The following is a 27166-nucleotide window of genomic DNA, read 5'->3' as shown; positions in this document are numbered from 1 at the left end:
ATAGTGAAAATCTTAAACATGCTAAAAATATACCTCTGTCCATCCACTGTGCAAAGTGACACTCCCCACAAATCAGGGCTGAACTTGGCCAGTTGTGGAATATAGTCAGCAACCTACCCAAAAATATGAAATGAAAATTATACAGTTCATTATATTGTTAAAATGTTTATTTTCATTATTAAGCAACATACTGTAACAGGCATTAATGTCTGTGGATATTATGCTATGGAATACAGCAAATTCCATTTCTCTGAATAGCTTGGGGGACACAGCTTTTATTCAGGTAATCAGGAGTTTGGATAAGCAAGAAGACAGACTCTTGCACCAATCTCCACTAGCGCTCTCCCTTACAGTCAGAAATAGCTGTACAGGGAATAGACTTTACCATTATCACTACATGTATGCAGTAACAATAAGGCAGCAGACTCTTGCACCCAGGCTTACAGCAGCTGCTCGGTGCGTGTACGACCCAGCACTAGCTCCTGCGGGCCGCCCAGGAAGCAGCATGGAGGCTGGGGACCTCAGTGCTGCATCATCCAGGGCCACAGCTATGACACCAACCAGCTGAAGATTAACTCCACAGTGGAGGTGTGGGGAGGAGTCAAGGGGGTAGGGATATGCACTACCAGCAGCAGAGCATCGGTGCCAGGGGGATCCACCAGACAGTTGCAAGCATGCTGATGTTTTGGGGAGGGGACAAGGAAGGGATTCAGATAACAGAGAGGTTCAGATAATAGGGTTTTGGATAAACAGGAGCGTACTGTATGCGAGATATGCTGAGAATGACTAAATTAACGTGCCAACAGTCACAGATCAAATCCAAAACCCTACTGCAAGTTTACAGAAAAGTATTTTCCAGTAACCTACAACAACCTTCAGCTTAGTCTAGGAGTAATTTACATCCAAACTTACATGCATTCAGGAACTTCAAATTATAAGGATAATTAATTTGAAACAAAGAGTTTTAAAAAAAAATCTTATAAACAAAATTAGTGAAAGCAATGGATTAATTGTAGTACGCTAACAGAAGTACAGTATTGATAAATATACAATTTCCCCCACACAGGTATGCCAGAGTGTCTCAGATGCTGTCCTTAAGTGATTTATCCAAGGCTTAGAGCTCTCTTGCAGGTAAGTCGAATAATTCCAAACATAGGCAGTTCTGTTATTTATACAAATAAGCATGAGGAAACACCACCAATCATTTTTCACTTGTTAGTCCAACACAGAATTTGAACTCAGATCACAAGACGTACAAACTCCTACTGGCATGCAAACCCCTACCACTACCTCACTCAATGGAAGTCTTTTTAAACATATACTATCTAATTATTTTTATATGGTCACAGACATGAGTTAGCTCAGAACCCATTAGTTGCAAGACAGTATTTCCATGGCTTTATTAAAGTATTAGGAAATCTCTCCAATTAGAAGAAAACCCAGAGTTTGCTTAATTTCCAAAAATCATTAGAAGCTTGGCAATGCTGTCAGATGAAGGCATGTCAAAGCATGAGACTATACTACATTTAAAGCAGTTTAGGTTAATTTAAACTAAAAGTATAAAACAATTACTAAATTGCAAGAACTCAAAAAACCTCTGTAATGGATTCTAATCTCCTCCGACCCCTAAAACAGTCTTCTTAAAATATATAATATAAAAACCATTGGCTCCACTTTTAACAAACTGTGGCTCTCTTTTAGGCTGGGCTGTTTGAAGGGAAAAACAAAAAAAAATAAAACATGCCCTCTTACAAAGAAATTACCTGTCCTCCAGATTGTTTTTTAGCACTTTCATACAGCTCATCAATGTGTGAAGTAAACGACATAAAATCTGGAATGACGAACTTTCGCCTGAAGGCCTGAGTAAGCAACACGATATTGCTTTGTACACACCTGCGGAATGTAAGAAAAATGTTAAATAAATACTCCAGCTGCCTTTTATTTCTCTCAGAGGACTATAGAAGGGCCAATCCAGCCCTTGCTTATGTGTAATTCACTGAAGTAAACAGCATTATGTGCATGAGTAAGGACTGGATGACTGGGCCCTTAATTATTCCTACAGGCATAAGATATTCTTTATTAGAAAGAAGCTTCCATTCCACAAAGGTATTAGGAAAATTTTTAATTGATTAATTACAGCAGTTGAATACTGGTCCATTTTATTCTTTAATTATTTTAGTTTCTTATTTAAGGTTTCAACTGCAGGGGTGCACTGCATTTCTAATTGTACGTGACCACAAGTTTCATTCAGCCTGACACATACTAGGAGTCGCCGAGCTCCACAGGGCTGGCTCTTTCCCTCAGCCCCACTTCTAAGGGATCCTCTCTGAGTTTGGTGATTGAACTGCAAAAAGTGAGGAAATGGCTATACTCTAGCCCAGAGGTGGGCAAACTACAGCCCACAGGACCGTCCTGCCCGGACCCTGAGCTCCCGGCCAGGGAGGCTTGCCCCCATCCCGTCCCCTGCTGTCCTTGCTCCCCTGCAGCCTCACCTCACCGCGCCGCCAGCGCTCTGGCCTGCCGCTCCTGTCAGCCAGCGCGGCGGCATGACTGGCTCCGGCATAGTAAGGGGGCGGGGAGGGGTTGGATGAGGGGACAGGGAGCAGGGGGAGTTGGATTGGGGGTGGGTCTCAGGAGGCGGTTGGGGCGGGGGTATGGATAGGTGTGTGGCACTCAGGGGACAGGGAGCAGGAGGGTTGGATAGGGGGCGGGGTCCCAGGGGATCCTGAGTGGGTGCAGTCAGGCATCAAGGAGCAGTGGGGAGTTGGATGGGTCAGGAGTTCTGAGGGGGGCGGGAAGTGGGTGGATAGGGGGTGGGGGGGCCAGGCTGTTTCGGGAGGCACAGCGTTCCGTACCCGGTCCTCCACACAGTTGCGCAACCCCGATGTGGCCCTCAGGCCAAAAAGTTTGCCCACCCCTGCTTTAGCCCAAACTGTATAAAGTGCTCCATAAATGCTGAAACTGGGGGATAGCGAGGAGCTGGATGCTCCTTTAAAGCCACCTACACATCTTCATTTCAAGCTGCAACCAACCCACCCAGAGTACACCTCTCTACTCCCTTGTTCCTACAACAGCGAACAGATCCTTCCTCACTCCTCCCCCAGTACCACCCCCACTGGTAAATCCAAGAGCCAGGAAGGCATGGGACAAGGGAAGTTGTGGAAACTAGGTGCAAGAAGATTAAAGCGAGCAAGAAAGCAAAAATGGGGGAAGCTGGAAGAAAGGGAAGAAGATGTCAGTAGAGAAAGGTAACTTTGAGAAATGCTGCAAGAAGGAAAAAAACCAGAGTATGCAAGAAGACAGACAAGAAAAAAAGAATAAAAAGACAACAGGTATGTAAGTGAAACAAATATGTCAGACATATCATGAGGGGACATATGGAGGAACGGGGCAGGAACAGCTCTATTCCAATGAGTGGGTCCAACACAAAAAAGGTTGAAAACTACTGCAACACTGATAAAGAATCAGCACACTTTATCAGTCTGTTTAAGCCTCAAACTGTAGCACACACAAAAAATTTAACACTCAAAATCAGGTTAAGAGCTGCAAGAATTTTTTTGAAAAGAGACTGCATTCTTCCTACAATTGATATCATTTAGTGAAATTTCTTCAGAAAAATTAAGACTAAATTATGGTTCAAAATTCTAACATTTTAACTGGTGATATTTCCAGGAACATGTAATTTAATTACAAACAATGAAGAACAAAAAAAAAAAAAAAAAAAAAAAAAAGGATATTCCCAAATATTCTATACTATAGCATCACTAACAGCTCAAAATAAGGTTGTATGCAGGTTATTGAATAAATCTATTCTCCCCTTAAATCTGTGACACCTTTTTCTGTGAAACCCCAGTTCAGGTTTAAGTCATGTTGACTCTTCACACTCTGTGAAATTCACCCTAAATTCAACTGACAAGATTGCTCCAAATAGTAGAAAGTACCTCTCTCCAACAGTAAAGGAGAAAGACTAGAAAAGAATAAAACCAGTCTCTCTGAAGGATATGTAAAATAGTGGTTTTTATTGGTTGCAACCTGCCAAATTTCTATAGGGGACCTACTTTGTTACCATGTCAATTTGCGCATACTTCTGACATAGTTTGTAATGACAATCTATCCCTTTTTGGTAGATACTCATGTAGTTTTCATAGACCTATTTTATCTCTATGACCAGTAACCCTTACAGGTTGTTACCTATATCAAGGGGATCCCTGCCCTTTTGGAAGCATTAAGTAACAACAGTTAAGACAACTGGGCACTCAGAAGAAACATATGCACACTCAATGGGTTCAATTCTCAGCTGCACTGTGATTGGTTTGCACTATCACGATGAAGAGAGGTACCAGGAAGTCTCCCAAGGATTCAAGGTGCTCCTGAACCAAGGGTTGGCAACCTGCAGCACACGAGCCGATTTTTACTGGCACACTGCTGCCAACCGGGGTTCTGTCCGCCGGCCCCGCTCAGCCAGCCGCCGGTCTGGGGTTCTGTCCGCCGGCCCCTTGCCAGCCGAGGTCTTGGCTTCGGCCCCGCTCAGTCCACTACCGGCCTGAGTGGACAGAACCCTAGGCCGACAGTGGCTGAGCAGGGCCAGCGGCCGGGACCCCGGCTGGCAGGAGCCGGCGGAACCCCAGACTGGCAGCGGGTGAGCTGCTTCCGGTCTGGGGTTCTGTCCACCACTCAGCTCAGCCCGCTGATGGTCTGGGATTCTGGCTGCCGGCCCCTTGCCAGCCAGGGTCCCGGCCATCAGCCGCCGGCCCCGCTCACCTCGCTGCTGCTCTGGGATTCCAGCTGCCTGGCCCCCTGCCAGCCGGAGTCTGGGCCTCCAGCCCTGCTCAGCCCTCCTGGCGGCTTGGGGTACCTGCACCCAGTCCAGGGCTCTGCTCCTGGCCTAGGCCCAAAGCTCTGCAGCCCTTATCAAAAATTACCCTACAATTTTGAACACTTAAAAACTTTGTATATTACAGTAATGGTTAAAAAATGTATAAGGTTAACACACACAGAGGTTTGATGAAACCAAGTAGTTGTACTTATGTGCCTGTACTTAATTTGTGTTTTTGATGATTTACCTTCTAAAAAAAACCCAAAACACTCTGTCTCAAATCCCCAGAAAGGGCATCTCGCACCCCCAGAGGGTGTGCACACCCCAGGTTAAAAACCACTGCACTAAACTGATAAGATCTGCATTTTAATTTAATTTTAAATGAAGCTTCGTAAACATTTTTAAAACCATGTTTACTTTACATACAACACTAGTTTAGTCATAATATCAACTTATAGAGAGAGAGACCTTCTAAAAATGTTAAAATGTATTACTGGCACACAAAACCTTAAATTAGAGCGAAGAAATGAAGACTCGGCAAACCCCTTGTGAAATGTTGCCGACCCCTGCCCTGAACAAACAATCCCAAAGCAGAATGCAGAAAACATGGAACTCTGTATTCCCTATTCCAGAGACAGAAACACCATGTGGAAGTTTGGTTCATACCAGTGGTGCCCAATCTACAGCTCCCCAGAGCATTTCATAAGGCCCATGCTGGGATTCCAGCTGTCAGCTGAAATCTTCTTAAAATATGAAGAATGTGTCTGGCCCACACACAGCTGTGCTTAGGTTTATGTATCCCTCTCGTGTAATAAGGTTGGGCATCACTGGTTTATACAACAGGTTGTGTACTTACCCCCTCAGAGACTTACACCAGTCCTAGTATGCTTACTCAGAATAATTCACCATTTCTCAGGGGCATATATTAGGCTTAGATTGCTGTAACTAAACACCTCTCTCACAAATCACATATGATTTATGCCCCAGATCCTCCTGATCATAGAGGAAGGCAGCTTGAAAGGGGATCTGCAGTATGAGCCATGTGTGGGTCTGAGGGATGACAGTCACAGGGAGCACAGAGGGAGAGACAGATGAATAGAAGCAAGTGTTTAGGAGGAGAGTGGCTGATGGAGAATGTCTCAACCTGCAAGGCACATGAAATCATGTGGGAGGATAACTTTGGCCAGCTATTCCCCACAGTCAACAATTGTAAACACACTACAACCTCCATTATCTCCTACTTCCATTAATTGCCCTATGAAAGAAGTAAATTCTTCCCTTTTTTAAAATTCTTCCAGTGACCAAGACTATGCAATCTCATTCTAAAAGATCCCCTCTAGTCAGTCAATCCCCTTTTCCCCACATATAAACATTTGTCCTTTTCAACTTTCTAAGGATGCATCCAATGCATTGGAGAAATATTTCATGCCCATTACTATATGGGCCATTTACATGCTGCTGCACATATGCACAATAGTTCAGGATCAAGCAAGATGGAGAAGATGTGGTTATGGCCCACGAGTGGATCTGAACCACGCTTCACCTTAGGCTATTTCTTTTCATGTCACTGTAAGACAAGTGCATGTGGAATCCAGGACCAGGAGTGCGTAACTCAAAGGGAGCAGTAGCTCTATACCATACCAAGTAACTTGCTTATGGCAGTAGAAACAGCACACCCAAAGTCTGAGTCCAATGAGTTCTAATCAGAGGAATAGATTGTTTCCTAGCTGTCAGGTAGGTAAAAAATTGTAAAGAATATGTGAAGTCTGAAATAACTCCTCCCTCCAGCCCCCGGGCTCTCAAGATAAAAAATGAGTGGAAATCAGGCAGATTTTGGTAAGCAAAAATACTGATCAACAATCAAGTGTATGGTAAAGAGAAAAAGGGAGAGATCACCTCAGAGCCACCACTAAACTCAGTACCGGGAGCACCATCATCCATTATGCATTTTCTAGTTTTTGAGAGATTATAAAATAATTTTTATTCTGTTGCATAAAATTCTAGACAGACACTCTGGCATGTATATGCACATAACTCAGGAAGGTAAAAAGACTATACAGAATTTACAATACCAATCACCCCTGATAATCAGTGCAAAGTTTGACCTCAAAAGAAAATCAGGGGAAACCATGTCTCTTTATATAAACAAGCAGCCTTTAATTCCAAGTTTTTAATAGATGCTCACGGATTCAGCACATTCAGTTTTTATTTAAAATGTTTTAAGAGATTATAAGTAATTTAGGCTTTAACATTTTTGTATTAAGTTCAGATTTCATTTTAAACAGAGTTTTAAAAATTTAAATAAATTAAAAAAATCTGATTTAAATCAAAAATTTTCCCCCCCTCCAAAAAAAAAAATAATTTTTATCCAACCTGTCAGAAACAGGATCCCCCTTGAATTCCCCCAACTTCCACTATATGGCTGCAAATTGCATTTCACCACCCATTGTACAATTCAGGAGAAGAATTTTGGGAAGGCAGAATTCAGGGGTGCACAAGTCAGGGCTATTTTTCATCCTCCCTACTATATCCCTTATCTTCACAATTCTTCCAAGATGTTTTTCTTCTCTACCTTTTTGAGTTTGCATAGCCTGTTTGTCAATCTTTCCACTGGGAAAGTATTCAAAACATGGTCCTGATCCTGCTACAGATACAAACCTGAACTAACAGCAATTTCAATAAGATTTGAGGGTATTTGTCAATGGCAGGTTCAGGACCTATGCCAGTACATGTAACTAGTAATACTTCTTCTAGTAAAGCTTTTAAAGGAGAGTGGAGACATTTGAAAGCCTAGGCAACAAATTTAAATCACCTCAGGAAAACAAATGCAAATTTAATAATTTTTGGTAAATGAGATATTTACATTAATATGAACATTCCAAACACTCCAATGTACCTGCTGTCACAAAAGCTTTCAGACCATCCAAATGAATAAAAACATTTGTAACTTGAGGATTTAGGGTAAGTATGACTAAGCCTAGAATGGACTATTTCTCAGGAATTTGCTATCTTGATTTACATAACAGGAAGATCAGTTTCATTAAAAAAAAAAAAAAAAAGAAAAGACCACTGGAGGCCAGACTGCAGATTGTTAGATTTACATTTACAATGGAATATACCCAAATTGCTGCTTTCTACCAGCAGATCAGAGGAGATCTGGCTGAAAAGAGTGTCACTCAGGGTCAATAAAAGTGGGACAAAGTGCCTTGTGACAAAGACAAAACTTCTTTCATATGAAGGCTAAATATCCAAGTCACCTACTCTGAAAGAGAATTAGTATCTAAAATTCAGATATAGCATTATTATAGCTGTTGCTCAGCAGCTGCTACTATAATTAATTTCCATAATCTCATTTTGAGTCCCTCACAGCTTTCCAGAATTGCTTTAGCTGAAATTTTCCATGTTCCTTTCACCCTAGAAGCAATTTTGTTTTTCAAAATACCTAGTTTTGTTGAGTCATGAGACATATGGGAAAAACAACATTTCCTATATTCCATTAAATCTCCTCTCTCCCCATGCCCCCAACTACCACCAAACTGGGGACTCAAAAATAGATTTACTTTGTATATTTACTAGAGTCGTTCCTTGGCTATGTTTAAATTTCCTCCATCCTTTTTCACTAGTAATCCATGATGTTAAAAGTTAACAGCAACGAAAATTTTCAGACAGAATGTGACTTTTAAGCTGGAGAGTTACAGGTTACATGAAATCAGAAATATACATATTGTTTCAACAGTACCATTTATTACATTTTTGCAGTGGGGAAGTCGGCATGTCAGCTGGACCCTAACTTTTGCATTTCCTATTTCATGAGAGTTAAGTGTGTAAGCTTAATATTGTATTAATTTTTTTTGACATTTTTATACAAAATAGCTCATCACCCCCGAAAACAGTGTTGTGTGGCAAATACAGGGGTATAGACAACCTTTAACAGAAATTGATTTTAGTTATAAAAACTTATCAATTCCTACAGTTCTCCATAAAATTATTTTAGTGTTGAAAATCTAGAGTTATTTCCAATCTTCCGTATAGTCAGTCTTATGCACAGAAGAGCAATCAAGCCAGCTTTCCCCAGGTTATGTTGCCAACGTGCATTATCTTAACATGGAGGAGCAAACCCAAGAGATTATTCAGTCTCCATGCTCAATCTTCAGCCTTTGAATGAGTTACCAAAAAGTGCCCCAACAGATATCATTTGGTTTTGACATGGAGATCTTGTCTTTGCTAGAAAAGGTTTGCCACTATGGTTATACAGACAAACCCTTCCAGTGTAGGAGCAGATTATACTGGCATGAGTTCTTTTGTCAATAATTTATAGCTTGTTTCTTTCTGGGAACTGGTATATCAGCAAAAGCACTTTTTATCCAGTATAACTTCCCTATACTAGGGTTTCTGCCAGTAGAGAAATGTTGTAAACAAATCTCACACCCTTACCTAATATATGATATTACTATACCTGCAAATGTTTCTATGGACATCTGGTCTTGAACATACATGCATTAGTAACTGGACAAAGCTACTGATTTTTCTCATCAATTCACATGGTAGGTTTTAACTGCCTAATGATTCATGCCATATTCAATAAAGTGATCTAGAAGTGAAATGCTTTGTTGTTCTGACATTACCTGATCAAATCACTTATTTCCCAATTCTCCCCATCCTTCAAAAAAACCCTTCTAAGTAAACATTTCACTTATTTTAACTAGCAAAGCTAGGCGGAAAGGAAGGAGGAGGAATTATTGCTGCTAATAACATTACTGTTCCCCAGCCTGCTCTGTAATAGACCCCAATGACATTTCACAAACACAAGGAGTATCCCTCCCAGCACAACGAGAAGCAGGAAGCATGCAACACTGACAGAATAGTTGAATTTAAAGAGTATATTTTAAAAACTTCTATATCAGATCTAGTTTTGCTTGCAGAATCACCATGCCACAGAATAAAAATGAAAACAAGTTACACTCTACTCTTAACACAAGCCTAGAATCTCATTTCAAGATTTAAGAATTCCCAAGACTGAAAAACTAAATAGAAACAAGTTTACATTCCTTTTTAAACATCCAAAATAAACTGAAAATAGGGGAAAGGACAGCACTTGGCATGAACTGAACTTTGTAAACAGCACAGATATTCTTTAGCTAACTTGCTGCAGATATTTTACAACTCTTACACTGTGTACTATTGTATAAAGCTTTTCCATAATTAAGACTAGAAAATATGCATGTACACTTAATTGACCAAACCATTTAGCAGGCCCTGTATTATAAAAAGGTATTTAAAAAGGTATTTAAAAAGCCTATCCAATGATTGCACGTCACAGAGGTTAGTTTTTAGTGCAGGAATAAGCACACAAATTTCATTTATAAATGTAGATTCACACTTAATTCTTTGTGCATCTTACTGCACATTTAACAATACTGTAACACTGTTTCCAGTATTCTTTTTCTCAAAAAAAAGTTGAGTTTCTGCATCACTAATTAGTGCACAGAAAGTAGCTGATTTTAAGAACAAAAAGCTTTTTTTCATTTTGTGAACAATTAGGTAAGAGAGATGCAAGATTTTATTCCCTGAGTAACAACATGAACCTAGCCTGCTGTATTTCATGAGATAGTGAAATTCTCAAATACTAGTTTAATGTAAGTTAAATTAAATATGGGTGTCTCACTCCTTTTTCATTTTAACTACATATTAGATTTATACATAGTATATATATTCCATGACAGAATGTGACTTAAATAAGGCGTATGATCTTAGTACTGTATAATATAGCAACCACATCACAATATTATCAGAAATATTTTACTTTTTAAACAAATCTTTGTCCAGCATGACGCCATCCGAGGTCGTTTGAAGAGTTAGTCTTAACATATCCATGCACTCTTTCAACCGTGGATCAGATGTACGCAATCCTGTAGATTTGAGTGCCTATTACAATAAAGGAGAAGTCAGAATTACTACAAATATGAAAAATACCTTCATTGAAATAATATTAAATTCTCTAGTGCTTAGCCCTATTTGCTCTCCTCTTCCAATCAAAACATAAATCAGCCTACCAAAATTTCATCGAATTATACACGGGCTGAAAACTCCAATCTCTTGCCATGCTGCCCTTACTACTGGCATCAAAAGACCGCCACAGATTTAACAAGATCAGTGAATTGATTAAATGGGCCATAATTTAGAGAGAAGATAACACGTTGTTGGAGAATTTGAGTATACAAAAAGACTATTCCCAAGAAAATAGTATTTATTCTTAAATGACAGACACAAAGAATGCTCCAAGTGAATCCTTTCAAGTTGTGAGCAGTCTAATGACTATGAAAAGCCTCACACCGTTTGTAGTGCCTTCAGTGATAAGACTGTAAAAGCAAGGAATGTCACACAAAGTTGTTGCCTACCATGTAACAGAAAAGTTAATTTAATATTCCTGACTGCTGCTTGCTAAAGCATAAAATGTATTATCAGAATATCAACTAGCTTTTATACAGAACTTGGGAAGTAGAAAACGCACCAAGATGGATTTAAATCACCAATCTCAACCATGATTTAAATCAGAAAGAAAACCTTGATTTAATCAATCATTTTTAATCTTGGTGCATTTATAATTTAAGTAATTTTCCTAAAGAAAGGCACATATAATTTGGTACTTCTTTTTACTAACCAGCATATCTATACACTTTTTTTTTTTAAATAAAAACCACCACACACCACGAGGAGTTCTTGTGGCAACTTAGAAACCAACGAATTTATTTGGGCACAAGCTTCCGTGGGCTATAACCCACCTCATCAGATGCATGGAGTGAAAACATAGTAGGCAGGTATAAATATACAGCTCATGAAAAGATGCGAGTTGCCTTACCAAGTGGAGGGTCAGTGCTAATGAGGCCAATTTAATCAAGGTGGATGTGGCCCATTCCCAACAGTTAACAAGAATGGGTGAGTATTAGAAAGAAAATTACTTTTTGTAATGACCCAGCCAATCCCAGTCTTTATTCAGGCCTAATTTGATGGTGTCAAGTTGGCAAATTAATTCCAGAATTGTCACATTCAAAAAATCAGTAGCAGAGCACTTCAATCTCCCTGGACACTCAATAAGACTTCAAAGTGGCCATTCTTCAACAAAAAAAAACTTCAAAAACAGACTTTAAACAAGAAACTGCAGAACTGGAATTAATTTGCATGCTTGACACCATTAAATTAGGCCTGAATAAAGACTGGGAGTGGCTGGGTAACTACAAAAAGTAATTTTCCTTCTGTTGATATTCACCCCTTCTGTCAACTGTTGGGAATAGGCAACATCCACCTTGATTGCATTGGCCTCATTAGCACTTGGTAAGGCAACTCACATCTTTTCATGTGCTGTATATTTATACCTGCCTACTATGTTTTCACTCCATGCATCTGATGAAGTGGGTGCTAGGCCATTAAAGTTTATGCCCAAATAAATTTGTTAGTCTCTAAGGTGCCACAAGGACTCCTCATTGTTTTTGCTGATACAGACTAACACGGCTACCCCTCTGAAACCTATACACATTTATGTAAGTAATTATATAACTTATCGTATATTTATTCAGATTCTTAATTTTCATGATTTTTATGTTAGAAAATGGTGATTTTAAAAAAATCTAATAAATAAATGTGTCAAACTCATGACCTGTATCAAGCTGCAGTCAAATGGAATTTGGAATTCACTTAAAAAGGCACTAAGACAGCACTTTAAAATTGTTTTTGCTAGTTAAATAACTACCTTAAATGTGCTGGATACATTAGAAAAAAGTTTATCAAAACATGTTTGTACACTGAAAACTGATTTACTGAAGAAATCAAGTATTAATACCAGTTAATGAATTAAACTGTTTCTGATCACCATGTCCTTTAACACTTTAGAACTAGTAGAGCGCATCCTTTCATATCTCATTTTTATTCATAGACTGGACGAGGAGAACAAGCTTTCCTATTTTTCAACTCCCAATCTGTTTCTGAACTTTGAATGAACTAGTTGAATAGTTACATAAAATGGAAATGAACAAACAGAAATGAAGAACATATTCTCTGCACCTGCAGAAAAAGCTACTTGCTATCAAAAGGACTTCAACATACTCTGGCTTCAGATGCTTAGCCAGTGACCTCCACCAGTTCAGTGGTTTGACCCTCTTTAGAAAGTCAATATACTTGTACTGCTTGATTTTGTTGTTATTTATATGATCCTACTACAATAAGTTTTGGCCTTAACACAAGCTGTCATGATTACAAATGTAATTAAGTTTTTTTTTTTTAAAAGAAAAATGAATTCAAATTTAAAAAACCTAGGTGTTATGTATGTCAGATTTTTATCCACTCTGAAACTTACAGTAATGAATTTATGAACTGGAATTTTTTCTTGCCCTTCTGCAATAGTATAGAACAGCAAATCTTCCAAGCTAGGCAAGAGACCTTGCTTCATCTTACTAGGAATAAAAAGAAAGTCACAGAAGAGTTAGTACACATGCATTATTTACAATTTATCCACCCTAAAAAAAGCAATGTAGACCAATTCTAGAGAACTTGGGAACATTTGCAGGACGGTTATTTCAAAATTTAATTCCACTTTCACCAAAAAATTGATAGTTAAAAAAGCACCGTGTATGTTTAATTTTTTTTAAACTGTAGTTAAGATGTTTAATAGTTTGCATTAGTGGTATTACAATCAGTTTTGTATATGGCAATAAACTAAAAAATGAAACAAGAGATACAAATATTTATTCTAATATCACTTTGTGAAACTGCTATATCACATCTTACTGTTCATGAGGTTCTGTAGGATGAGAATGCATACGGACAAAAATGTTGCATCACTTCACAAGAAGGTCAAGTTAGAGCCCAATATATCGGAGAAACAAAGGGGAGGAAGAAGCACAAATTTTGTTTTGTTCACAAGGCTTAACTCCACACCTGAAATCATAAGCAGGCCTCTCACTGACTTCAGCGGAAGTTGCACATGCAGAAGGGCAGAATTTGTCTAGAGATCATAAAGACCTACCTACCTAACTGTAAAGATGATACTGGTTTTCATGAGAACAAATACATGCATTACATTTTCATAACCTACGGTCTTTTTTTCACCCCACACTTTCCCTGAACACATTCATCAAGATGAATCTTAAGTTTAAAATATTTAAACTGCATGAGATATGAAAAACAACAAAAAGCTAGAAAGTTTTCACAACCTCAGAAATTAGCATACTGGTTGGGACCACAGATCTATCTAACCCACTCTCTCCAATAGTGGCCAGTGCCAGAAGTTTCAGAGGAAGATGCAAAAATCCTGTGGTAGGATAGTTACTCCTGAGAGGATTCTGCGAGACTGCGGAGTCACAGAAAACTCTCCCCTGCAGAGAAAACAGCAGGGAAGCAAAGGGAAGCCATATACCGGGGGGGGGGGGGCGGGCCCACGGGGCGGGGAAAAGAGAACTGTGGGTGCAGTCTCCGGGGGATTGTCCCCCATCCAAACAGAGGTGAGGCATGGGGGGACACACATGGGGTTACATGCCATTGCCCCCCCCATCCCATTCTGCAAGCACAGAGCTGCCCAGCTGATTGAGGCTGTGTCTCGGCTCAGCTGACTCTGAAGCTGAATGCCGCCTCCTGCGTTCTAGCGCCACTCATGCTCCCCTTCTGTGTGCTGGGAGCCTTCTTGTTTTCTATTCTGTGCAACACTTAGTGCCCGCAGTGGGGCTGGGTAAGGGTGGGGGGAAATGAGGGAAGCGGGGATGAGGGGTAAGAGGCAGTGGGGAAGGGAAGCAGGGGTGAAATAGGGCAGGGCAAGGAGACAGTGGAAGTGAGGGTAGGGGGATGGAGAAAAGGGGAGGGGGAATTGCAGGGGAAAGCAAGAGCCCGGCATCCCCACAGAAACAGCTGGAGCTCCCCCGTTAAGGAAGCCCACTGAACCCTCACCCTGACAAGCCCTACCCCCGGAAAGCTCCAACAAGCCCTCAACCCCAGACCCCCACCCCACTGATCCCCAACCAGCTGCTCTTGGACTCGCCACCCCATCAAGCCCACTCGCCCAGCCTCCAGATCCCCACACTGAGCCCCATCTCCCTACACCCAGCACCCCCTAATGAGCCTCTGTGCATCCATATCCCCACTGAGCCACCCACATCCAGATGGCCTCACATAGAAACCTCTCACTCCACATCTGGATCTCCCACACTAGGATCCCGCTGGGCTGAGCCTCCCCACCCACACCTGGTGCACCTGGCACAGAGGGGCAGAGCCCTGAGCTGTTTCTGAGACAGGCCCAGCCCTTGCACTGTGTCAGGGTCAGATGCAGCCTCACTGCCAAGTCCCTATACTGAGGGAGGTGGGAGCTTCAGGTTGATCTCCCACCTCAATGCAGCCAGTGGCCTGTGCTCCCCACTGCCACGATGTAGCCATATTTATCTATGGACAAATAAAATTTGTGGAATTTTAAAATATTGTGCGCATAGTTTTTAGGTGCCAAATTCCCTCAGGAGTAGATAATTATAAGGTAACTTGTCTCTCTGGAAGTTTCTTCCCTGCCCCATCAGCTAGGGGTTGGCTCATGCCTGTAAGCACAAGTTTATATACTTTTTTTTTTTTAATTCTACCTCCTAGGTATGATATCGTAATATAACTAGGGATGCTTTCATTATTCGTATACACATCTAAGCAGTTTTTCAATCCGAATCAGTTCTTGCCATCAATTACATGTGAAAAGTTAGAGAAGAAACTTTTTTTTTAAAGCACAATGCTTTATAAGTTTTAAATCTGTGGCTTTTAAATTTTATTCAATGTCCTCTTATTCTTATATTATAAGAGGATGTAAATAGAAGAGCCAGATTTACCTTCTCTAAATAACTCATTTTGCACACCTCTTATCCTGTTCTCCTTGCCTCTCTAAACTGGTATTTCTCTCTGATGTTTCACCCTTAATGCAATGCTGCAGGATCAGTTCTGAAACAGAAACAGGTAGCACAATAAAATTAGTTTCCCTCCCAGCTCCTTCCCAAATTATATGATGATTAAATACCAGAACCGACAGTCTTTTCTTGAAGGTTCACAATGTCACCTCCAATAGCATGCCAGGAATTTCAGGTTTCGAGTCAGCTTTCTAGACTCTGCTCTCAGGACTGGCACGGTAATAGACTGCGGACGTTCTACCTGACGGACCTACACCTCGGAACTATTAGGAACAAAGTTACAATGGGCTTCAGATCATTTTCCTTTTCCCCGCAATAGGTTGTCTTCTACGTGCTTCAGTTTTCTTTTAAACTTAGTGTCAACTTAAAATCAATGCTCTTTGGTATTTGACAAATTTAGTACAAGATACCAGAGCATTACTACTGGGAGTCTCTAAAAAAGATAACTGCCATCTACAGAAAGGGATGGCAAGTAGTCTTATTGGTTTAAATTTACCCATTAAAAATAATAAGTGCATAAACCTGTAATTTGAAAACAATCTTCAATTTACTATATTACTAGTTACTATATGTCACCTGTGCAAGTCATATTCTTTCCTGGAAATGAAAGCCTTCAGACAAAACAAAATGTATAAACAAGCAAAAATTTGAAAAACTGTTGCCTGGCTATGAAAGCTCTCTTTTACAAGATTACCAAGAATTCTCTGAGTTATATTTAAACATGACTTGCAGGACCCCGCCTTAAGACTGCAATAATAATTATTGCTGGTAGTCACGTAAACCATGTAGACCAGTAAAATTCTGCAGATCCACACTTAAATTCAGTATTAGCGGAAACTATTTCAATGGTAGTTCAGCTTACTCATTAAAAATTAATAGTGAATCAGTGACCTAAATATATTTAATCCTATCCTTAATGTTAATGATGAGCCTCATACTGTATTAAATTCTCCTTCCCTCTACCCAAACCAGTAGTAAATATCAGACTTCCTATTAAATAAATCAGAGAAAAACACTGCATTTATTCATGCACTAAGAAAAGACGAGGACTTGTAAACGAACAGAACTTTTACTGTTCTTTTCACTTCAGAAAATTAACATTATTTTAAATGATGCAATGCTGGCTAGTGTACAGACAGGCTGGCAACTAAATGAAGACAAATACGTGCAACTACACCAGGAAAGTTAGAGAACTTTCTTCCATGCCACATTTTGCATCTTTATAAAAGCCAAGCACTTAGCTTCTGAAAAGACTATTTCTAAACTTCAAAATGTTATATATCGTTAAAGCTATAATTCTACATTTCAATAACCCAAAAGTACATAATTTTTATTTCATATATTTTAGGAGTTACTATACTATACACATTCCAAAGTCTAGTGTTATCGACTTTTGACCTTTTTACAGAGTTTCAAACTTTACAGAGTTTCAGTAAATTGCCCAATAAACTTTCTGAATTATAATGTTTCCCTTAACAAAAAAATTTTGATTTCTGGAAATTTGAAATTCAGATTTCAATGTTTGCTGTCACTTCGGCAATGGATATACTTATAAATATTTTATAGCATGCAAAAAGCTGAAATCTATGAATCTGCTCTATCACAAGCTTTATAATTATGTCCCAGGAAACTGCACCTGTCCTATTTATATCAAAGCAAATGTATGCCCTTAAACACTGAAATATTTGATAGTAAGTTTCTTACCCCTACCCTTCATAACATTTACACTTATTTCACAACTGAAGATTTTTTTTTAAATTCCCATCATATCTTTCACATCCATTCCTGTTAAATCAAGCTGACTGACCCAATATTTAACAATAAATTTGCACCAGCTGCCAAAGCAAATGAAGCTACTATTCAATATTTACAGAAAATGCTTTGTCAAATAGACTACCTTTCAATAAAGTTTATCAGTTACAACTGTAGAATAAGATGTTGCCCTTTTTATCAGTTCAATATTGTTAGTACATAACATTTGCTTAACCTAAAAGCAGTATTTTAGCACGGTAACGCACTTAGCAAGAAACTGTTATTCAACGTATGTTGCATAGAGCTAAGATACTGAAGTGGAGGGGACATGCTATTGCCATAGTTAGCTTAAAGTGGAAAATCCAATTTATTCCCTGCTTTATGGTTTGTGCTATATTCTGAAAAACAAGGAAAAGAGTAGGTGTTAATTAATTTTAGGCAAGAAAGATTAAAGTAGATTTCACAAATGTTGTTTAGTCGATGGGCTGGAATAATGGAGGTTGCCCCACACTACCACTTAACATAAAGGTTCTAGAACATACAAACAATGAGAGCGAGGATCCAACCATCTCAACCTTGCCCTTATTCCCCTCTACCCCAGCACGGAGCCAACCTACAGAACTGCAGGGCTCTTCACAAGAGTCAATTTCACACAAAATTAATAGATTGTTTTTTTAAATAGAAAACTGAAGTGTCAAATGCACTGTTGATTTTTGTCCTAAAGGGTATGTCTACACTGCAGTTAGACAACAGTGGCTCACCTGTGCCAGCTGACTTGGGCTAAAGGGTTTGGACTAAGGGGCTATTTAACTGTGGTGCAGAAGTTTGGGCTTGGGTTGCAGTCTGACCTCCAGGACCCTCCAATCGCTCAGGGTCCTAGAGCCCAGGCTCCAGCCCAAGCCTGAACATCTACACAGCAATTAAACTGCGCCATGGCCCAAGGTGAAATCAGCTGCCACAGGCCAACCGTAGGTTTTTGACTGCAGTGTAGACATACCCATAGACACCTACCCATTAGGAAATTGACAGACCATCAATGCATTTCACATTGGGTGCTCAACCACCATAATCTGGTGTTAACTGTCTTGTCATTATCACTACCTATCAGACAAACAATGATTAGAGCCATGAAAAAACTTCCTTATGAAAAACTGGTACTGTTTACTTTGGAGGGGAAGTGGATAAGAGGGGGCAAAACAGTTTATAAAATAATGAATAATGTAAATAAATTGGTATGACTTGGTCACTTCTATTCACCTTTGCATAATCCAAGAATAAGGAGCTCAGAGCAACTGAAAGGTGGAAAATTTTAAATTGATACACACATCTCTTCCACTCCAAATATAATTAGTCTGTGAAACTTGTAACCTTATGATATTATAGTTGCTAAGAGTTTAGCGGGATTCAAGAGAACTAAATATGTATACTACTGCATCTCTCTGGATGCGTAAAGACATTATTAAAAAACCACACACCAAAAACCAGAGTTTTGGGAGGGTTCAAAAGTTGCTATTTGAGGGCATGAGCCAGTTTCTAACTGATAGGGGTTAGGAAAAAGGCTTCCCTATACACCTGCATAACTGGGTTTCTTGAACCTTCAGTATTGACCGCTGTCAGATACTGGATCAAATGAACCACTGGTCTGTTCCTGTATGGCACCTTCTATGTAACCTGGGCTGGATTTGAAAATAAATTAGCTAGGTAAGGATACACTATATTGTTAGAGTCTAATCTCACCCTTTAAAACCATCCACATCACTTGTAAACCAGCCTTGAAAATTATAAAAGCACCATTAATAGAGAACCTAAGTAACTGTTTTACTGTATTTCAGAATCATAAACCCGTGTCCGGGGCCAGGGCTATTGTGATCTACCTACAACTTTAAGTCAGCTCTGCTCACAGTGTTTTGGTATTTTTAAAATAAAGAACCTAGATAACTTATGCATAAAGTGGTTGTGGCACTGAGCCAGTGAGGGTTGGGCAACCAGCAGACTAAGTGACCCAAAATCAACTTTTAAGGACATATTAAAGAGGTACTGAAATGGTAAATGGGGCCATTCCTTGTAGATAGTTATCAAAGCCATGTTAAACAGATGAGAGATCTGTATTGTTAGAGAATTAGACTAATTGTATTGGTCTGTGTTTACCTATATCTGTTAGAAATTTAACAATGTGCTTTAATTATCTTGTAGATGCTAAACTTCTGTTCTTATGATATTTCATCACTATATTATAGAGTCAGAGATCAAAAGGGGATATTAACATTTAGATGAAACTTGTGGTGTAATAATATTATTGTCTTTATTTCTCTTTGAAGTTTGTAGTAAACTACTTATGAACCGTTTGAATGTTAATTGCCTTATGCTAATCAATGCAACTAGTTATCAGTGTATGCCTAGGAAATAGAGATTTTCTTCAAAGCAACAATGTATATTACCCATTCTTCCAACTGTCCTGCTATGACAAGAGGCTTCTCAGCCTGCTTGGGAATTGAAAAGAAGGTCTCGGGCCTAATCCTTTTTTATCTAAGATCTGCTTAAACGTTGTCAGGGGAAGTTCAAGTCGCAAGACTGAGATCTCCAGGTGTGCCCTGGACTACCCCTACAAATTCTCATGGAAGAATTTGAACAAACTCTACACATGGACTGCCTATTGGACTATAACCTATTGAACTGATTCTGGAAGGAGTTTTACAAATCAGCAGCATGTCATCTCTGTTATGAAACTGACCCAAGAATTTTATTCTTATCTGTATGTATAACATTCTTTTCTTTCTTAAAATAAACCTTAGATTAATTAACAAGAGTTGGCTGTAAGTGAGTATTTGGTAAGATCTGAAATATTAATTGACTTGGTGGGTAATGTGTCTGATTTCTTGGGGCTAGTAGACTATCATATACGGTGAATAAGATTTTAAGTAATCCTCGCTACGTTAGACTTGGCTGTCTGGGTGGGAGCCAAAGGCTAGATTGCTTAAGAGGAGCTGTATTTTAGCTTCTTGGGAACCAGTAAGGTATTACAGAAGCTGTTTCATCACTGGGTTAGTAAAATCTAATTATAGAACAAACCACCAGTTTTGCAGATCATCTGCCCTCGTCTTTGCAGCTTGCCCTGACTGAATATTCTCAGTGTGGCCCCTCTAGCAACCAGGGCCACAGTGGTCTCACGTCAATAAAAGATTTTCTTTCCCCTGCTCTAAAATACAAGAGGTAGGAAGAATCATGTCCATTATGCTGAAAACAGATTTCAAGAAAGCAACATCTCAGTACATTCAGGCTAGACACAGCCAAGTACAGAAGTTTTGGAAATACTGCTTTTGGCCCATGATGCAGACTGAATGACTAAAACAGCCACGACAACTTCTGCAGATTCTTGTACCCTAAAAATATGACATTTAAAAAAAAATATTTTACAGCCGTTTCATATGCAGCCCAGTTGTCTCAAATCTACACTTCTCCCACAAACATTTGTTCTGATTTTATAAATAGGAATTTACACAAAATCCTAAAAAGAAGTATCACTCAGTCTATCACAGGAAAAAAATTACGAATTAACAAGTAGAGAAACTATGTATGTTTCTAACATGACAGAACTTCTCTATTTCCGAAAGAAGTTCCCTTTTTCTGGGGTACAAAGATATTTGATTGAAAATTATACATAATTCACAAAAAACTACATTTCAAATTCATTAAGATTGCAAAGTCAACTACTCTAAAGTTACAATTTGCCAAATTTACAGTTGTTCAACTTTAATTTTGCCCCCTTGTGCATCCATCCTCTGAACTGAATGAGACAAGGATCGTGTGGAAAACAAATAATGTGATCGAGTAATCAGACTACCATAACATATATATGCACAAAAGGGAAGAATTAAAGTTGAACAGGTACCTATAAATTTGGCATTTTTTAAACTTTCAAGTGCTTGGCCTAAATAATCTCTCTTCTCATGATTTTTTTTAAATATGCAATTTCATAGGTAGGCTTCATACATACACATTCTAAACCTTCAGCACTGCACCACAAACTTTTCCCACTTGAGCTACAGAACTAACTAGCCGACGAGCAGAAGGCTGCGCATTTCAAAACCATGAGCAGCAGTAAAGGCAGACCCTAGAGCCATTCAGTAAAACAAAGTTCTATACTGGATCAGATAATTGGGCCACCTCGTCCAGTATCCTGCCTCCTACAGTGGCTAGTACTATTTGTTTTAAATAGCTACTATAACAACTCTGGATTTTCTCGTTATCCATGTAGGCACCTAATCCCTTTCTGAACCCCACTAAGCTATTCACCTCTGTTACTGTGCAGCAGTGAGTGCAACAAGCTGTGTTGTATGAAAAAGTGCATCTCTTTATGTTTTTGATTTACCATCTTTAAATGTCCCCTTGATCTTATTTTACGAGGAAAGAAAAAAAAAGTTTGCTGTCTTTTCAGTAACAGGCAGATAACCTAAAAAAGACAGGCTGGTGGGATCCACAGAGTAGCAGCATCTCAGCCCACATCCTCAAAACAACCAAGGCAGCATGTGAGAAGCAGAGCAGTAGACAATTGTTTGTATTACACACACACACTTTTCTATATTGCACTGTACACAGAGCTACATTCTATATAAATAGTACCTAAAACCTTGTTAGTCTCTAAGGTGCCACAAGTCCTCCTTTTCTTTTTGCGAATACAGACCAACACAGCTGCTACTCTGAAACCTTACATATGTTGGGGCTCAACAAATTTTTATGGAACAGTTAAACCAATTTTTTTTTTAATTTCTCATTCTTTTCTTACTGATATATAGAGAAATATTTAAAGCTGAGTTTGGTATGCCTGGGATGCTTGTGCAATAGATCAATCCTCTGAAATCATGCATTAAGAAATTCCCAACGAGAAGCATCCAGCACTGAGCAGTTTGGCTGAAAAGTTGGGATAATTCCAGCACTGCCTGCTCAGCTGGAAAAAGAGTATTTGGAAACTGGTTATTTATTTATAAATCACTGCATAATTGTCTTGAATTTTGGCCATTCTAAGAAACTACTCTCTGTGCATTAAGCACTAAAGCTTGAAGTACATACTGACTATTAGGTACATCCATGCTTCAAAGAAAACAATGAGAATGATTTTTTAAATGTGGCTTGTGATTTTTTAGCCCCACATGTGATCAATCAGTATTTTTTTTAAGTCATATCAAAGTGATTAGACATTTTATTATTTACAATTTGCACTAATAAATTGCAGTGCATTGATACAGGCTATACAGGTGAAGTCTGTAAAACAACATAACTACTTTGGAATTAATCTACCAACAAGAATGGATAAGAATTCAAATTAGGGAGTTAGGATGCTGCCCTTTCTGCATTGGTAACCATACAGCGTAGGTTCTCTCACTGAAATATGAAATATCTTGACAAAGTTTAATAATTCTATGAACTGCATTTAGAACCACCATGGAAATGAATGTTACATTATTAATTTATATTTACAATCATTCATGAGACTATACCCAAATAGCAAACTTTGCCTATGCACAAAATATACTATGCATACACATTTTGTGCATATGAATTATAGGAGTTTAATTTAGCACAGAAAAAAGAAGCAACATACAGAAAACTCTGAAGAGCAGAGGGGGAAAGCAGGAAGAAAGCTTATTCACTCTTCCAGGAGAATGAAGGGGGTAGAGCTTCACATTTACAAGACCAATACTAGCTAAAGCAGAGGTAGGCAAACTATGGCCCACGGGCCGCATCTGGACCGCAGGACCCTCCTACCTGGCCCCTGAGCTCCTGGCACAGGCAGCTAGTCCCCAGCCCCTCCCCTGCAGCCTCAGTGCACCATGCTGCCAGAGCAATGCTCTGGGCGGCTGGGCAGCGCAGTTGCAGAGTCGCCTCCTGACCCGGTGCTCCAGGCAGCGCGGCTGTAGCGCCGCCAGCCACCAGTGCTCCAGGCAGCGCGGTAAGGGGATAGGGGAGCTTGGATAGAGTACAGGGGAACTGGGGGTGGCTGTCAGGGGTGTGGCTAGGGGTCAGGGCAGTCAGAGGGCAGGGAACAGGGGGGTTGAATGGGGGCAGGGCTCCTGGGGGGGGTTGGATGGGACGGCAGGGGGCAGACAGAGGTGGAGGATGGCGTAGGAGTCCCAGGAAAGCCATCAGGGAATGGGGGGGGGGGCTGGATTGGGCAGAAGTCCAGGGGGCCATCAGGGTGAGAAGCAGGAGGGGTCAGACAGGACGCGGGGGCTGGGCCACACCTGGCTGTGTGGGGAGACACAGCCTCCCCTAAACAGCCCTCCATACAATTTTGGAAATCCAATGTGGCCCTCAGGCCAAAACGTTTGCCAGCCCCTGAGCTAAAGGCAGATATGAAAGATGGAGCCCTTCAGATAGGCCTTTTTAGCATCTTTTCTTTTCCCAGTAGTCAGAGCATTTGTGAGGTGCCCAAGTTTTTAAATGAATGTGTTGTTCCCTAGACCTTTATAATGAAATTCCCACTCCCCTTTGTGTTTTGAACCCTTTCCTAGCTAATAAGTTTAGCACAAAGAAAAGGAGTACTTGTGGCACCTTAGAGACTAACAAATTTATTAGAGCATAAGCTTTCGTGAGCTACAGCTCACTTCATCGGATGCATTTCAGAAATGAAATTTCCGATGAAGTGAGCTGTAGCTCACGAAAGCTTATGCTCTAATAAATTTGTTAGTCTCTAAGGTGCCACAAGTACTCCTTTTCTTTTTGCGAATACAGACTAACACGGCTGCTACTCTGAAAGTTTAGCACAGCGAGTGATAAATTTTAAGTCCTCTCAGATATTAAAATGAGTTTAATGAAATCAGCTTTCGGCTGCTGTCTGTCCTTATCACTTACCCACGCTCATACAACCATGAGACCAAGACGTATATTCGGATCAATCCACCGAGCTACTCCTCTAGCCACATGCCATGGGAATCAATGTAAACATCTATAATGCACATTCACATTAATTCTACCTCTATTAATTATAGGTTGGAGATCAGATAATCTAATGGTTAACTGCTAAAAATCACCAGATATAGCAGTGTAATTGAGAACACCATTACAGGACTGACAATACTGTACTTGATAGTACTGAGATTACCTTTAATAATTAGTACAAAAGATATATAACTTTACTTCTAGTACTTTTGTTCACACAGAATATCATTCTAACAAAAAAGCATTACTACTATGGTCTTATCTGAACTGAAATGAACGTATTTCCTGCTTAACAGTACCCCAGTGCTTTTTACAGAAAAATATTCAACTATCTTCAAGCAGTCAATATAGTCAAGACTATCACTGGTCTCCGGTTTATAGCAGCAACTATTTCCCCCAGGCTATGGATCCTGACATTCCCCCCCCCCTTCGGATTACAGCAGATAATTTATAGGCCGTTAAAAAATGGCATGTTCATAATCTGCTGAATCCCGATGAAATTTGCTGATGCAATGCACTTCAGTACAGAAAAACCCATTAAAAATATCTTATTTTAAATATTAGAATAAAATAAATTTACACCAGACATTCAGAATAGAAGCCTGTACCAGAACTATTTTGAGACCCCCCCCCCCCCCCGATATCGAGGTACACTGCAATATTTTCTTTCGGCGTGTCTGCAGCCTTTATCCGCTTCCGCCCTGGGGGGGGGGGGGGGGAGAGAGAGACGCACAGGAGTCAAGACACAAAGAAGATGGTACAAATATTTAAGTGAATTTTGTTTTATTCTCTGCCGGGCCCGCGAGGGGCGACCCCGCTCCGCTCCGCGCGCAGGGAGGGGCCCTCCACACAGCGCGGGCACGGCGCGCCGCCAGCGGCATCTCCCCGCGTGGCGAGCCCCCCCGCCGGCCCCCGAGACTCACTTGTCCCCCGCGCCTCCGGCTAGCTCCGGGCCGCCGTTCTGGTGGTGGTGGTGGTTGTGGTTGTTGCCGGCGTCGGCGGGCGGCGCCCTGGCGGAGAGCGGCGGCCCCTTGCCCGGCTCCTGCAGGGCCCCCTCCGAGCGGGTGCAGACGCTGCGGGCGGGGGGCGGCAGCAGCCGCCCCGGCCCGGGGTTGGGGAGCGAGCCGGCGCCCCAGGCGGCCGCCGCGAAAGGGGCTGGCGGTCGCCTGATCGCGGAGCCTCCGGCCCCACCGGGCTGGCTGAGCCGCAGCAGCTCCCGGAACAGCGCAGAGCTCCAGAGCCGCATCCTCCCGCACCGCTTCCCTCCGCCGACTGCTACGCGCCGGCCGCCGGCGAGCCAGCAAAGCGGCGTCCGCTCTCGCCCCGCCCCGCGCCCGGCCGGTTGGCTCCCGCCGCCTAGCTGTCAGGCGCTTTGCCAGCCCATTGGCCGCCGGAGACGCCACTCACGATCCGCCCCGCCCCCGCGGAGAGCAGCCTCGGAGCTGTGGCGCACTTGGCGTCTGAGGCTGCTCCGTCGAAGTCAACGGCAGAGCGGGGGGGGGGGGCGGGGAGCGGCCGGCCCGGCTTCGGGAGGAGGAAGCGGCCGGGCCCGGCTGAGGAGTCGGAAGAGGGGTGTGGCAGGAGCGTGCCTCCCAGCGCAGAGGGCGGCGGCGGCCGGCTACGGGGAGGGTAGCGCCGCGCCGTGCCGCGCCGCGGGGACCAGGGGCGCTGTAGGCGGAGCAGCGCTGCAGCTGCGGGCGGAAGGGGAGCAGCCCCGGCTGAGCGGGAGGGTCTCGGCCCCACGCCGGGGTAGGTCGCCACGTAGACGAGCGGCCGCCCTCGCCCCTTCGTGAGCGCTACAGCACAGTCCGGTCCCCCGTGGGAGGGAGATGGGCCTTGCGGTTCTTCTGGGCCCGGCCTTCGCAAACAGCTGAAGGGTAAAACTGGTGGGAGAGCTGAGCGCCTCCCCTCTGCGAAACTACCCATAAAAACTCAGGTTTCAGAGTCGCAGCCGTGTTAGTCTGTATCCGCAAAAGAAAAGGAGGACTTGTGGCACCTCAGAGACTGAGGCATGTATTGGAGCGTAAGCGTTCGTGAGCCACAGCTCGCTTCCCGAAGGCTTATGCTCCAATTAATGCGTTAGTCTCTGAGGTGCCACAAGTCCTCTTCTTTTTTCCTAAACACTCAGGGCTTGAGAGGTTTCTTGGAGGGGCAGAGCTGGAACGATAGCTGCTGCAGCACCAGCGGAGCCAGAGCTACCGCAAGCTTTTTATAGCAAAAACTTTACCAGCTAAATCAGCCTTCTTCCCCCCCCCCCCCCCCCCCCAGTCTATAAAAGAGCTCAGCATAGGAAAGTTTACAGTAAGAGAGGGGGAAGGTTTCCATTGTAAACCAAAGAAGAAATAAAAAGAGTTAATGGCTTTCTGCTAACATTGATTGCAGCACTTTCTATTTCCATTTCTTTTATGGCGTGTTAGAAATGGATACTACGCTTGATCTTAGCCAAGGTGAAGCGAGAAGCTTCTCTCGGCTAGAAGTAGCAGGGAGTTATGTAATGTCACGTGGAAGTTACCTTGGGTACAAATGACTTCCATGAAATATCAACTGTACTGCCCCCAATGGAGGAGAGAAGACTAATTTTTTGTCAACTACCTAATTTAATTATTCAGTTAGGTTTCAGTGCTTTTCAGTAAGCCTTTTTCTAGATACTTACTGGGATCGTATACATAATACAGCAGTTTCTATGAAAATGATAAAATGGATTAAAAGGAAAACAGTAGTACAGTAGTAACAGGAAGTG

At 41.4% G+C, this 27166-nt stretch overlaps 1 protein-coding gene across 5 annotated transcripts in view; it reads right to left on the bottom strand.

The window, feature by feature from the left end:
* The window catches only part of GLS (glutaminase), a 100414-nt gene extending 74688 nt beyond the window's left edge, over positions 1–25726 (bottom strand). For 3 of the 5 annotated variants that reach the window (XM_038422783.2, XM_043505487.1, XM_038422784.2), the window contains exons 1-5: positions 25350–25725; positions 13167–13263; positions 10620–10741; positions 1764–1893; positions 34–113 (exon numbers count right to left, since the gene is read on the bottom strand). In XM_038422783.2, the coding sequence (XP_038278711.1) occupies positions 34–113; positions 1764–1893; positions 10620–10741; positions 13167–13263; positions 25350–25672 (752 nt within the window). In that variant the 5' untranslated portion in view covers positions 25673–25725. Of the gene's footprint in view, positions 1–33; positions 114–1763; positions 1894–10619; positions 10742–13166; positions 13264–25034; positions 25108–25349 lie in introns of those variants that run through there. The other 2 variants (XR_006278063.1, XM_043505488.1) reach the window with 2 other exon arrangements.
* Between the last annotated feature and the right edge of the window lie 1440 nt (positions 25727–27166).

The sequence above is a fragment of the Dermochelys coriacea genome, chromosome 11 (genome assembly GCF_009764565.3).
Source record: "Dermochelys coriacea isolate rDerCor1 chromosome 11, rDerCor1.pri.v4, whole genome shotgun sequence".
Lineage (NCBI taxonomy): Eukaryota > Metazoa > Chordata > Testudines > Dermochelyidae > Dermochelys > Dermochelys coriacea.
The sequence above is the reverse complement of the archived record's forward strand: the minus strand, read 5'-3'. Positions and strand labels throughout refer to the sequence as shown.